Here is a 12,031-nt window from a genome sequence, read left to right as displayed (position 1 = left end):
CACCATCGTGGGTGGGTGGCCAACGATTTCACCTGCCATCCACGTGCATCGAATTCTCCGCCGTGCACTAACGCATGCCTGCTATCGCCCTTAAAGGTACAGACATACCCATACGGCGATTCGTGGGAACGAACCACTTTGCTGAGGTATCTCGGCGTGATCCAGGTGGCAAGTGGTTAAGGCACCACTGACAAATGGGTGAAGCAGATCATTACTCCCAGGTACTTTTTATGACATGGATAATGAGGCTTTAATAAGCTTAATACAATCACCCAACACCACTGACATTTTTAAATGCTATTATTCAAATTTAGTGTTTTACACTAAACCTCAATGTGAATTGAATTTTGCACTAAACACCAATGTTAAGTGAGGTTTGCACTAAACACCAATGCAAAGTCGGAGGTTTGCACTAACCACCAAAGCACATGGGCGGCTGTTCTGCCACTGTTAAAAGCATGTTTTGTTATTTTGAAATTCCAAGACTCCAGGCACAGGGATCACTTGCAGTTGTACATTGCGATTAACTGCGTTTATGTGCGTTTACATGCGGCTGTGTTTAGCTGCGTTTAGCTGCGTTGGAACATTCTTGTCATTTCTGATGTGCTTCCTGTTGTTTTTCTTTCCTTGTTGCTGCTGTTATCCGCAGGAGAAATAGTACACTGCGATTACCTGCAGTTATGTGCAGATAGCTGCAATAAATCGGTCCTGGACGCTGTCAAATTTATTTTTTCTAACCGCACAAACCCCCATGTATTGAAACCGTTGCTAAACGCAGTGTGTGAATGGGGCCATAGGAAAGCATTGTTTGAGTTTAGCTGTGGTAGATAACTTGATCTATTCATAGCTAAAAGCTGAATTCTATCCACCCATGTGAAAGGGGCCTTAAAGTGTTACTAAACTCATAACGTAAAATCAGTCTCTATATGCGGTAAAGCATGCTTGTTATACTCACTGTGAAACCTAGTGGGTTAATCCTTTGCATTGTGTAAAAAGGCTCTTTGCTCCTGTCACCTCTGATCCTCCCCTTCTCCCAGTTTGCCCAGATAGTATAGAGGCTTAGGCACAAGCTGCACATGCTCAGTTTGTGTGTATTGCTATGTTTTTTTTTTCTTGGGAGAGTGCATGTGATCAGCACAGGGCCAGACAAAGGCTCAGGGGTTCTGTATCCTCATAGGATAATCAAGGGAGAATGATAAATCCTCCTACAAGCTTTAACCAGACACTTATAGAAGTCACAAGACTGCTATGTACTGCTGATGAGAGAAGGTATTTAGCAGTTTATATTTACTAACATTACTGCATTTCCATGTTCTGTGTACTGTGGGAGACTAGATATAGTGAATGCAGGGTCCTGGGTTTAGTAACACTTTACATTTACGGCAAAAACTGGCTTACCTGGATTTGACTGCTGGTTGGCAGGGCCTCCTTTAAACTTTCATTTTCAAGACCTGAATCATCAGCATCAATCAGATTATCCACAGGGACATTTTGATTAGTTTTCATGTATGTAAAGTCACTTTCCCCAGAATCCAAAGCCACACAAACATTGTAAGAGTAGGGAAGTGTTAGTGTTCCACTGGCATATTGAGACAACATCCTGGGGTCAACTTGAGGATATAAATTTGAACTGACCGGCCCATATACTGGGAATGGTTTAGACTTCCTACATTTAGATATAACAGCCAACGTGACTGTTATAATAAATAGCAAAGATATTACTGCTAAGGCAATTACCAAGTAAAGCTGCAGATTGGATTGAGATTCTTCTTCAATGAAGTGATTGACAAATTTAGGAACTACTTGTAAACTATCTGCAACAACAAGAGTGATAGTAACTGTAGCAGAGAGACATGGGATCCCATTGTCCTTTACCATCACCACAACCTTGTGATTCAGTGTATCCTTCTCTTGAAAAATACGTTGTGTTCGAATTTCACCTGTATGTTCATCAATGGTGAAGTAAGATGGTTCAGATATTTGTATAAAATGGTAAGAGAGCCAAGCATTATGTCCAGAGTCTGCATCCACTGCAACCACCTTTGTTATTAATGATTTAGGTTCAGCACCAAAAGTGACCATTTCAAACCCCACAGATGCTCCACTGTCTGGGGATGGATATAGGAGTTTTGGTGCATTGTCATTCTCATCTATGACTTTGATAATTAATGTTGTGTTGCTGCTGAGAGATGGCTGTCCATTGTCCTTAGCTGTTACTTCTATAACAAACTCCTGGTGCTGCTCATAATCAAATGATCTCTGGGCATAGATAACCCCAGTCTCTATATTAATAGAAAAATAGGAAGACATAGGAACATCTTCTGTATTTTTGGTAGAAATGGAATAAATAATTTTAGCATTGTCTCCAGTATCATCATCAGAAGCCTGTATACTATATATTGAGGCTCCTGGTAAATTGTTCTCTTGTACATAAGCAAAATAAGTAGATTTCATAAACAATGGGGGGTTATCATTAACATCTGATATTTTCAATTTGATGGCTTTATGACTGGAAAGTGGAGGAGATCCTTTGTCTGTAGCTAGAATTGATATGTTATAATTAGACACTTTCTCTCGATCCATAGAACTTGTGGTCACAATGGTATAAAAACTGTTAGATGACAAAACTAAATTAAAAGGCAATTCCCCTGTGAGCTTATAGTCCACTTCTCCATTTTCTCCTGAATCTTTATCATGGACTCTGATTAAAGCTATCACTGTTCCAGGTGCAGAATTCTCAGGAATGGGTGAAGATAAGGATTTGATGGATATCTCTGGAGCATTGTCATTCTCATCTATGACAGCTATCGATACTTTACAATGGGAAACAAGCCCTCCTCCATCCTTAGCTTGGACAGACAGTTCATAGTTCCTTATCTCTTCAAAATCTAACATTCTGTTTATTTTAATATCACCATTTTTTGTTTCAATACTGAAAAGGCCAGAAGGATGAACATTGCCCGATGTTTTGCTAAAGGAATACGCGATTTGTCCATTTGTTCCAGCATCTCTGTCAGTAGCACTCACATTGATTATAGTAGTATTTACTGCACTATTCTCACTAACACTAACTTTGTACACCTTATGAGAAAATATTGGAAAATTATCATTAGCATCAATAACAATGATTCGTATTACAGCTGTTCCAGATCTGACAGGATTTCCTCCATCCAGAGCTGTTAAAATGAGTTCATGAACGTTTTGTAATTCTTGATCCAATGATTTCTCTAACACAAGCTCAAGTGATTGAAATCCATCACTGCTAATCTTCTGACTTAGTGTAAAATGTGAATTGTCACTGAGTTTATATGTCTGCACTGAATTAATACCAATATCCAGATCTTCTGCATTTTGTAAAGCAAATCTTGTTCCTGGTGATGTTAGTTCAATAGTTTCTATATTGAAAGACTCAGGATAAAACACTGGAGGATTGTCATTAATATCCTGAATTTCTATTTTCACTTTAAAAACATTAATTGGATTTTCGACCACAGCATCAAAGGTTAGGAAGCAGGTAGGTGCTGCCCCACACAGTGTCTCTCTATCTATCCTGTCCTTTACATAGAGATTTCCATTATCTACATTCACATACAAGTATTTCTCTGAAATATGTGATATAATTTGCAGCTTTCTTATTGAGAGCTGTTTACTATCTAATCCCAGGTCTTTTGCAATATTTGCTATAACAGAGTCTTTTCTCATTTCTTCTACAATAGAATAATGAATCTGACCTGAGACTGAATGACACAGCCAGGAAAATAAGAAGGAAAATATCACTTGCCATGTTATCCCTTTGTATATGTGTGAATGGTGCGTCATCTTGTCCATGTTCAGCATCTTCCAAAAGAGTCCATTTAGAATATTTAGCATTTGTAATAACCTCTTCAGAGAGAATCCAGAATCCAGAAAGTGGCTGTGCCTCTTCATGCAGATCTGCAGTGTGTGTAAATGATGAAAATACCAGTGGATCTCCAGTTCTGTATTCTTCTCCTTATTGGTCAAACAGCGGCGCTCTGAGGTGTAAGTGAGGAACTGCAACACTGAAATGTTATTCAATCTACTGTATGCTTGTGTTTTGTGTTTGCATTGGTACAATGTCAGTTACAGGCACTTATAATTTAAAAATCTATATTAATGTATTATGTTTTAAAAAAAAAAAAAAAAATTATAAATGTAGCATGCATATAATATTTGCATGCTTATGCCACTACAGGAATTATCTAAAGGGCTGAATTGCGAACAATTCAATTTAAATGCTATGTAAAAGTAGCAGATTAACCATAAAACATTTTTGTTAGCTTTTATTAGTTTCAGAAAAAATGGGATATTAATTGCTGCCTTTGTTCCCATTGAGGACATTTTTATTCACTTCCCGCGTAGTCACTAGGAAAGGATGTTAATGTATTTCTATTTTTCTATTAAAAAAATAAAAGCCTTGTTACATGTATGTTCGAGTTCATTAATGATGCAGATTTGTTTTACACTTTTTTTATACTTTCCTATTAACACTTTATCGAACAATCAGGTATCTTATGATGTGCAGTCTATATGATTGTATTGTAGTACAACTAGGTTCATGCTTAACAGTTTGTATACTAGAAAATTATAGCAGGTGTTAAAAACAAATACATTCTATCAGTATTTTGAACCTAAACATTGGTAATTTAATATTACTTTAAAACCAATACATTTCATACATGCTTCTGAGTAGAGTCATGTTCAGTTGCATTTTTTTCTGGGCGGTAATCATTCCAATAATATGTACTCATGTAAAGTTACTCCTGTGGCACCCCACCTACTGACAAGAACCACTAGCCCCTTTGCTGATGAGGTACATCAACTGAAACAGCACTATCCATAGATAGCTTTTCTGGTTCAGGTTAGGTGTTACTTTGAACACCAAGTAGACTTTTTTTTCACCAACACAATAATTTATCTGTTATAAAAATAGGGGAAGAACGCTGCGCTGGTGTAAAAATAGTGAAGATAGCTGCCAGCAGCATAGGCCTTGATACCATCCCAAAATTCAATAGTTTTTAAAGAGTGCAAATGAATTACAAACAAATTCATATAGACATAAACACATAAATATAATGAAATCAATTCTCATGTGAAAAAAATAAATAAAAAAAATTACTAGAAAACGAACAAAGTTAATTGCAAGTCCACAAAAGTATAATGTAAAGTTTTTTAAAAAAAGGGAATCCTCTGAAAAAGGTAAAAATCCCTTGAAGTGAAGTGATAATAGAAAAACCTCCACTGTGCTCTTGTGAATAAACACACCTTACCAGAAGATAAGACCACCTATAACAGATGGTCAAACAAGCTCTGTGTGTACTTCATATGGCAAGGGAATCACCTGACCTCAGAAAAAAGACCTTCCTTGTATCGCTCAAAAACATCCGTCAAAGATCAAAAGAAAAGAAGAAAAATTCTCATGGTGTAGTATTTAGATAAACCATTAATGTTTTCAATACTTCTGTGCTCAGTCATCTACAGAGAACTCTAAGCTCATAGATAGATAGATAGATAGATAGATAGATAGATAGATTGATAGATACATAGATGTACAGCAACTATCCTACACGTTACCAGAGGTAATAATACACTTGCTTGTAAAAAAATGAAATATGAAAAAAATTTAAATCACATAATATAATAACCTTATTCCACATACTTCCTTCACATATCTAAATAGTCATAGTACCCTGAGTATCCAGAATTATGGTCAAACATACCTAACTTATTAACCACTTTCCGACCGGCTCACACCGATATACGTCGGCAAAGTGGCACAGGTGCGCAAAACAACAAACCCGTACTTCGCTGCGTCATCGGTGGCAAGCACAGGAGCGTGCCCGCGGGTCCCGCAAACTCGATATCCACCGATGGCTCGCGATCATGGCACGGAGAGGCAGAATGGGGAGATGCCTATGTAAACAAGGCATTTCCCTGTTCTGCCTAGCAACATGGCAGGGATCTACTGCTCCCAGTGATTGGGAGCAGTGATCTCTGTCATGTTCTAGTGAGCCCATCCCCCCTACAGTTAGAACACGTCCAGGGAACACTCTTAGCACCTTGATTGCCCCCTAGTGTTTAACCCCTTCCCTGCCAGTGACATTTACACAGTAATCAGTGCATTTTTATAGCACTGATTGCTGTATAAATGCCAATTGTCCCAAAATAGTGTCAAAAGTGTCCGATCTGTCCACTGCCAATGTCGTAGTCATGATAAAAATCGCAGATCGCCGCCATTACTAATACAAATAAAATAATAATAAAAATGGCATAAATCCATCCCCTATTTTGTAGACGCGATAGCTTTTGCGCAAACCAATCAATATACGCTTATTGCAATTTTTATTTACCAAAAATATGTAGAAGAATACATACCGGCCTAAACTGAGGAAGAATTTTTTTTTATATATTTTTTGGGGATATTTACTATAGCAAAATGTAAAAAATATTGCTTTTTTTTCAAAATGTTCACTCATTTTTTGTTTATAGCGCAAAAAATAAAAACCGCAGAGGTGATCAAATACCACTAAAAGAAAGCTCTATTTGTGGGGAAAAAAGGACGTCAATTTTGTTAGGGTATAACGTTGCACGACTGCGCAATTGTCAGTTAAAGCGACGCAGTGCCGTAACACAAAAAAGGGCTTGGTCAGGAAGGGGGTAAATCCTTCCAGGGCTGAAGTGGTTAATCTTGGTTGGCATGTCTTTTTGCCTTATTCTGTTTTCAATGCATTGTACCATAAGCACATTTTTATTTAGTATTTGTACAAAAAAAGAAACTACACCTAAATACAATTAGGCTCACTGCACACTACCCTTAAAAATCACCAGTTCTCTTGGCAGAAAGAAAAGCTTATATAGAGCATTTTTTGTACACAGTTTAGGCGCATTTAGGAGAGCTTTGTGTTTTTTCTGCCAGAAAGCTCCAATCAGAAACGCAAACCAGAAGGTTTTTTTTAACTGCCTTTAAACGTTGAGCTTAAAATTTGCCTCTAATTGTCCTAATGTGCATGGGCATAATAACATTAAGCTGCTTTTGCAGGCAAAATACAAAACTCCTGTCAGTGTGCTTGAAGCTTTCATTGTGCTCCATCATACTGCAGTTATCTATGGAAGCTTTGGGTGCCTACAACACTAGAGCACTATACATTTGCATGGAATAACATAATGTTGTTGACCCAACCCTGGACATGTCTGAATGAACAGGATAAACAGGTAATTGTTATGAAATAGCAAAGGAATTAACTATGCACACACTTATTTTCATCTTTTACTGCAGATACACTTTTGTTCACAAGCCTCTATTTCCCCCTTAATCCTCAGTAAACTGTTACTTTTCCAGCCTTGTTATTTATAATTAATTTTTCTTACACCGCACCATTTGTTAGGTAACTGGTGGATTACCTATCCCAAATTTGACAAATGAGACTAGCTATACATTTTTTGCCCTTATCGAGAGTGAAAATGTAAGTTTCCTAAGGAAAAACAAGATGCTTATAATTTTCAAAAACTCACCTGATTTTGACCGTTGGTTGGCAAAGCCTCCCTTAAACTTTCATGTCCAAAACCTGAATCATCAGCATCAATCAGATTATCCACAGGGACATTTTGATTAGTTTTCATGTATGTAAAGTCACTTTCTCCAGAATCCAAAGCCACACAAACATTGTAAGAGTAGGGAAGTGTTAGTGTTCCACTGGCATATTGAGACAACATCCTAGGATCAATTTGAGGATATAAATTTGAACTGACCGGCCCATATACTGGGAATGGTTTTGACTTCCTACATTTAGATAAAACAGCCAAAATGACTGTTATGATAAATAGCAAAGAAATAACTGCTAGGGCAATTACCAAGTACAGCTGCAGATTGGATTGAGAGTCTTCATCAGTGAAATGACTGACAAATTTAGGGACTACTTGTTGGAAATTATCTGCAACAACAACAGTGATGGTAACTGTAGCAGAGAAAGATGGGATACCATTGTCCCTTACCATCACCACAACCTTGTGATTCAGTGTATCCTTCTCTTGAAAAACATGTTGTGTTCGAATTTCACCTGTATGTTCATCAATTGTGAAGTAAGATGGCTCAGCTACTTGTACAAAATGATAAGAGAGCCAAGCATTATGTCCAGAGTCTGCATCCACTGCAACCACCTTTGTTATCATTGATCCAGGTTCAGCACCAAAAGGGACCATCTCAAACCCCGCCGATGCGCCACTGTCTGGGGCTGGGTATAGGAGTTTTGGTGCATTATCATTTTGATCTATTACTTTGATAGTTATTGTTGTGTTGCTGCTCAGAGATGGGTTTCCATTGTCCTTAGCTGTTATTTCTATTATAAATTCCTTGTGTTGCTCATAATCAAAGGATCTCTGGGCATAGATAACGCCAGTCTCTATATTAAGAGATACATAAGAACTCATATGAAGATCTTCTGTATTTTTACTTGTAATTGAGTAAGTAATTTTAGCATTGTCTCCAATATCAGGATCATTTGCTTTTATACTGTATAGTGAGGCTCCTGGTAAATTGTTCTCTGGTACATAACCAACATAAATAGATTGCATAAATAGTGGGGGATTATCATTAACATCCGAAATTTCCAGTTTAATGGATTTCTCACTGGAAAGTGGAGGAGATCCTCTGTCAGTAGCTACAATTTGTATGTTATAATTAGATACTTTCTCTCTATCCATAGGACCTGTTGTCACAATTGTATACACACTGCTAGAAGACAAAACTAAAATAAAAGGCATTACCTCTGCTTTCCTGAGCTTACATTCTACCTCTCCACTTTCTCCTGAATCTTTATCATGGACTCTGATTAGAGCTATCATTTTTCCAGATGTAGAATTTTCAGGAATAGGGGAGAATAATGAAGTGATGAATATCTCTGGAGCATTATCATTCTCATCTATCACTTCTATCAAAACCTTACAATGGGAAACCAGTCCTCCTCCATCTTTTGCTTGAATAGACAGTTCATAGTTTATTGTCTCCTCAAAATCTATCTTTTGATTGATATTAATGTCACCACTTTTGGGATGAATACTAAAAAAACCAGAAGGGTGTACATTTCCTGATGTTTTGCTGAAGGAATATGTGATTTGCCCATTTGTACCAGCATCTCTGTCAGTAGCATTTACATTGATTATAGTAGTATTTACTGCACTATTCTCACTCACACTAACTTTGTACACCTTTTGAGAAAATATTGGAAAATTATCATTAACATCAATAACAATGATTCGTATTACAGCAGTTCCAGATCTGACAGGATTTCCTCCATCCAGAGCTGTTAAAATCAGTTCATGAACATTTTGGAATTCTTGATCCAGTGATTTCTCCAACACAAGCTCAAGTGATTGAAATCCATCACTGCTAATCTTCTGACTTAGTGTAAAATGTGAATTGTCACTGAGTTTATATGTCTGTACTGAATTAATACCGATATCCAGATCTTCTGCATTTTGTAAAGCAAATCTTGTTCCTGGTGATGTTAGTTCAATAGTTTCTATATTGAAAGTCTCTGGATAAAACACTGGGGGATTGTCATTAATATCCTGAATTTCTATTTTCACTTTAAAAATATTAAAAGGATTTTCAACCACAGCATCAAAGGTTAGGAAGCAGGTAGGTGCTGCCCCACACAGTGTTTCCCTATCGATCCTGTCCTTCACATAGAGATTTCCATTATCTACATTCACATACAAGTATTTATCTGATATATGTGATATCATTTGAAGATTTCTTGGTGGGAGCTGTTTAATATCTAATCCCAGGTCTTTTGCAATATTTGCTATAACAGAGTCTTTTCTCATTTCTTCTACAATGGAATAATGTTTCTGACCTGAGGCTGTATGACACAGCCAGGAAAATAAAAAAGTAAATATTACTTGCCATGCTATTCCTTTGTATGCTTGTGAATGGTGGCTCACCTCATCCATGTTCAGCATCTTCCAAATGTGTTCTTTAGGATATTCAGCATTTGTAATCCACACAGAAAAAAAGAGTGAAAATAATAAAATAAGTAGTCTTGTTTAAAGAGAATCCAGAAATGGCTGTGCTTCTTCATGCAGATCTGCAGTGTGTGTGAATGATGAAAATACCAGTGGATCTCCAGTTCTGTATTCTTCTCCTTATTGGTCAAACAGCGGCGCTCTGAGGTGTAAGTGAGGAACTGCAACACTGATATTTTTTATATAAAATCCAATGCAATCTTTCTATGTTTTAGTCGTTGCATTGGTATGATGTAAATTTTAGGCAGTTATATTTCAAAACTCAGTTTTATTCAATTTTGTAACATACAATTAGGTATCAAAGTTTAAATAAAAAGAATACATTCTTTTTATGATTATGACTGGTAAAACAAAAAAAATCTAAATTGCTCAAATTTTAACAACTCCAAAAAAACGATGTAGGTAACCATAAAATACTTTTCAAAAGCACTTTTATTGAAGCCCGACTCCAACCAAAACTTTTGTTATTAGCTTTCAACAGATTGGAGAAAAGTGAGATTTTTATTGTTGCCTTTGTCCACATTGAGGACATCTTACTTTACTTTCTGTGTGGCCACTAGGAGAGGGTGATAATGCATTAACAGGGGACACACAATAAAATAAAATCACATTTCTTTATTAAAGTGGTTGTAAACCATTGCATTTACCCAGTGAATTGACTAGCCCCAGGTAATGCCCCCTACATAGGTTGAACATGTTTATCGCAGCCCTCTCTCCTCTACAGCCGTTCAAAGTCCAGAATGAACACAGCATATCTGAGCTTCCAGAAGCAGGGGGTGGGGATCTGATGTCACACACCGCAAAGCTCAGACAGAAGAGATGGGTGTAATTTAAGAGCTGAGTGTAAGTAATGGATATACTTCCCTCTACACAGTCTCATAGGGAAACATGCACAGCTGAGTTTGCCAATCACAGATTGTGTGCTGTAGGCCTCCTCCTGTGATTGTTTGGGGCCAGGAAGTCTGGTAAACAGTGACACAGGGGAATTTGACATCAGACAGAAATCACACTCTGTGCTTTGGATTAAGGCAAGCAAACCCTGTAGAAGGACTTGCTTTGTTCATTTTTCCTGTCAGAGGTTTACAACCATTTTATATTTAAGAATTCTTAAATCTGCTTGCCAGGTTTTCCTTGCTGTATGTGTCCCATTTGAGGAGATTGTTTTCACTTGCTGTGTAGAAACCAGGATAGAGAGTTAATTAAAATCTACCTGATGGGGAGACAGACCGCAATACAAACCTGGCAGAGGTCTAAGCTTTCTGCACTGTATCTGAGAAACTTTAGCCTGGTATTAAGCTTTAAAATTGGTTTCCTTTTTTAAGTCTGGCAAATCTAAGACTTGTTACATATATTTATTTGTTTATTCATTATGCAGTTTAGATGTACACTTTTTTCTACTCTTTATTAGCACATCATTCAACAATCAGGTATACTGTGTTTTCCTATTAGTACGTTTTCTGATACTACAATGTACAGCCTATAGGATTTATTTCTAGTACATCTGGGCACATGTTTAACAGATTGTATAATAAGAATATATAGCAGGAGTTAAAAGCAAGTAGCTTTTATCAGTAGTTTGAATCTAAACATCAGTAATTAGTTATTGCTTTAAAACCAGTACGTTTCATAGAGTAAAATCATGTTTAGCTGCATTTTTTACTTTCCAGTATTAACTGAATATACCCCACTGATACTTTGTACTTAATTAGTAAAAAATTACTCCTAAGGCATCCCACTTGCAGAAAAGAACCACTATGCCCTTTGCTGGTGAGGTACAGAGATTGAGACAATACTATACATGGATTGCTTTTCTGGTTCAGGTTAGGTGTTGCTTTGAATACCAAGTAGGTGAGACATTCTGTTACAAGTCCACTCAATCAAGTTCTTTTAAAGAAAATCAAAAAAGTAATCAGTGCAGTGCTTTGAGATAGGCACATTTGCACTGCACATACAAATAGGTGAGGCATTCTGTCACAAGCACTCCCATATT

At 37.0% G+C, this 12,031-nt stretch overlaps 1 protein-coding gene across 28 annotated transcripts in view; it reads right to left on the bottom strand.

Annotated features, from left to right (window-relative positions):
• Positions 1 to 12,031, bottom strand: part of LOC141132486 (protocadherin gamma-A4-like) — a 489,967-nt gene that overhangs the window by 185,776 nt on the left and 292,160 nt on the right. Inside the window, exon 1 of one of the 28 annotated variants that reach the window (XM_073620950.1) lies at positions 9,961 to 10,087. The exons of 23 other annotated variants lie outside the window; for them this stretch is intronic. In XM_073620950.1, the coding sequence (XP_073477051.1) occupies positions 9,961 to 9,978 (18 nt within the window). In that variant the 5' untranslated portion in view covers positions 9,979 to 10,087. 4 more of the 28 variants (XM_073620939.1, XM_073620945.1, XM_073620936.1 and 1 more) reach the window with 4 other exon arrangements.

The sequence above is a fragment of the Aquarana catesbeiana genome, linkage group LG03 (genome assembly GCF_042186555.1).
Source record: "Aquarana catesbeiana isolate 2022-GZ linkage group LG03, ASM4218655v1, whole genome shotgun sequence".
Classification (NCBI taxonomy): Eukaryota; Metazoa; Chordata; class Amphibia; order Anura; family Ranidae; genus Aquarana; species Aquarana catesbeiana.
The sequence above is the reverse complement of the archived record's forward strand: the minus strand, read 5'-3'. Positions and strand labels throughout refer to the sequence as shown.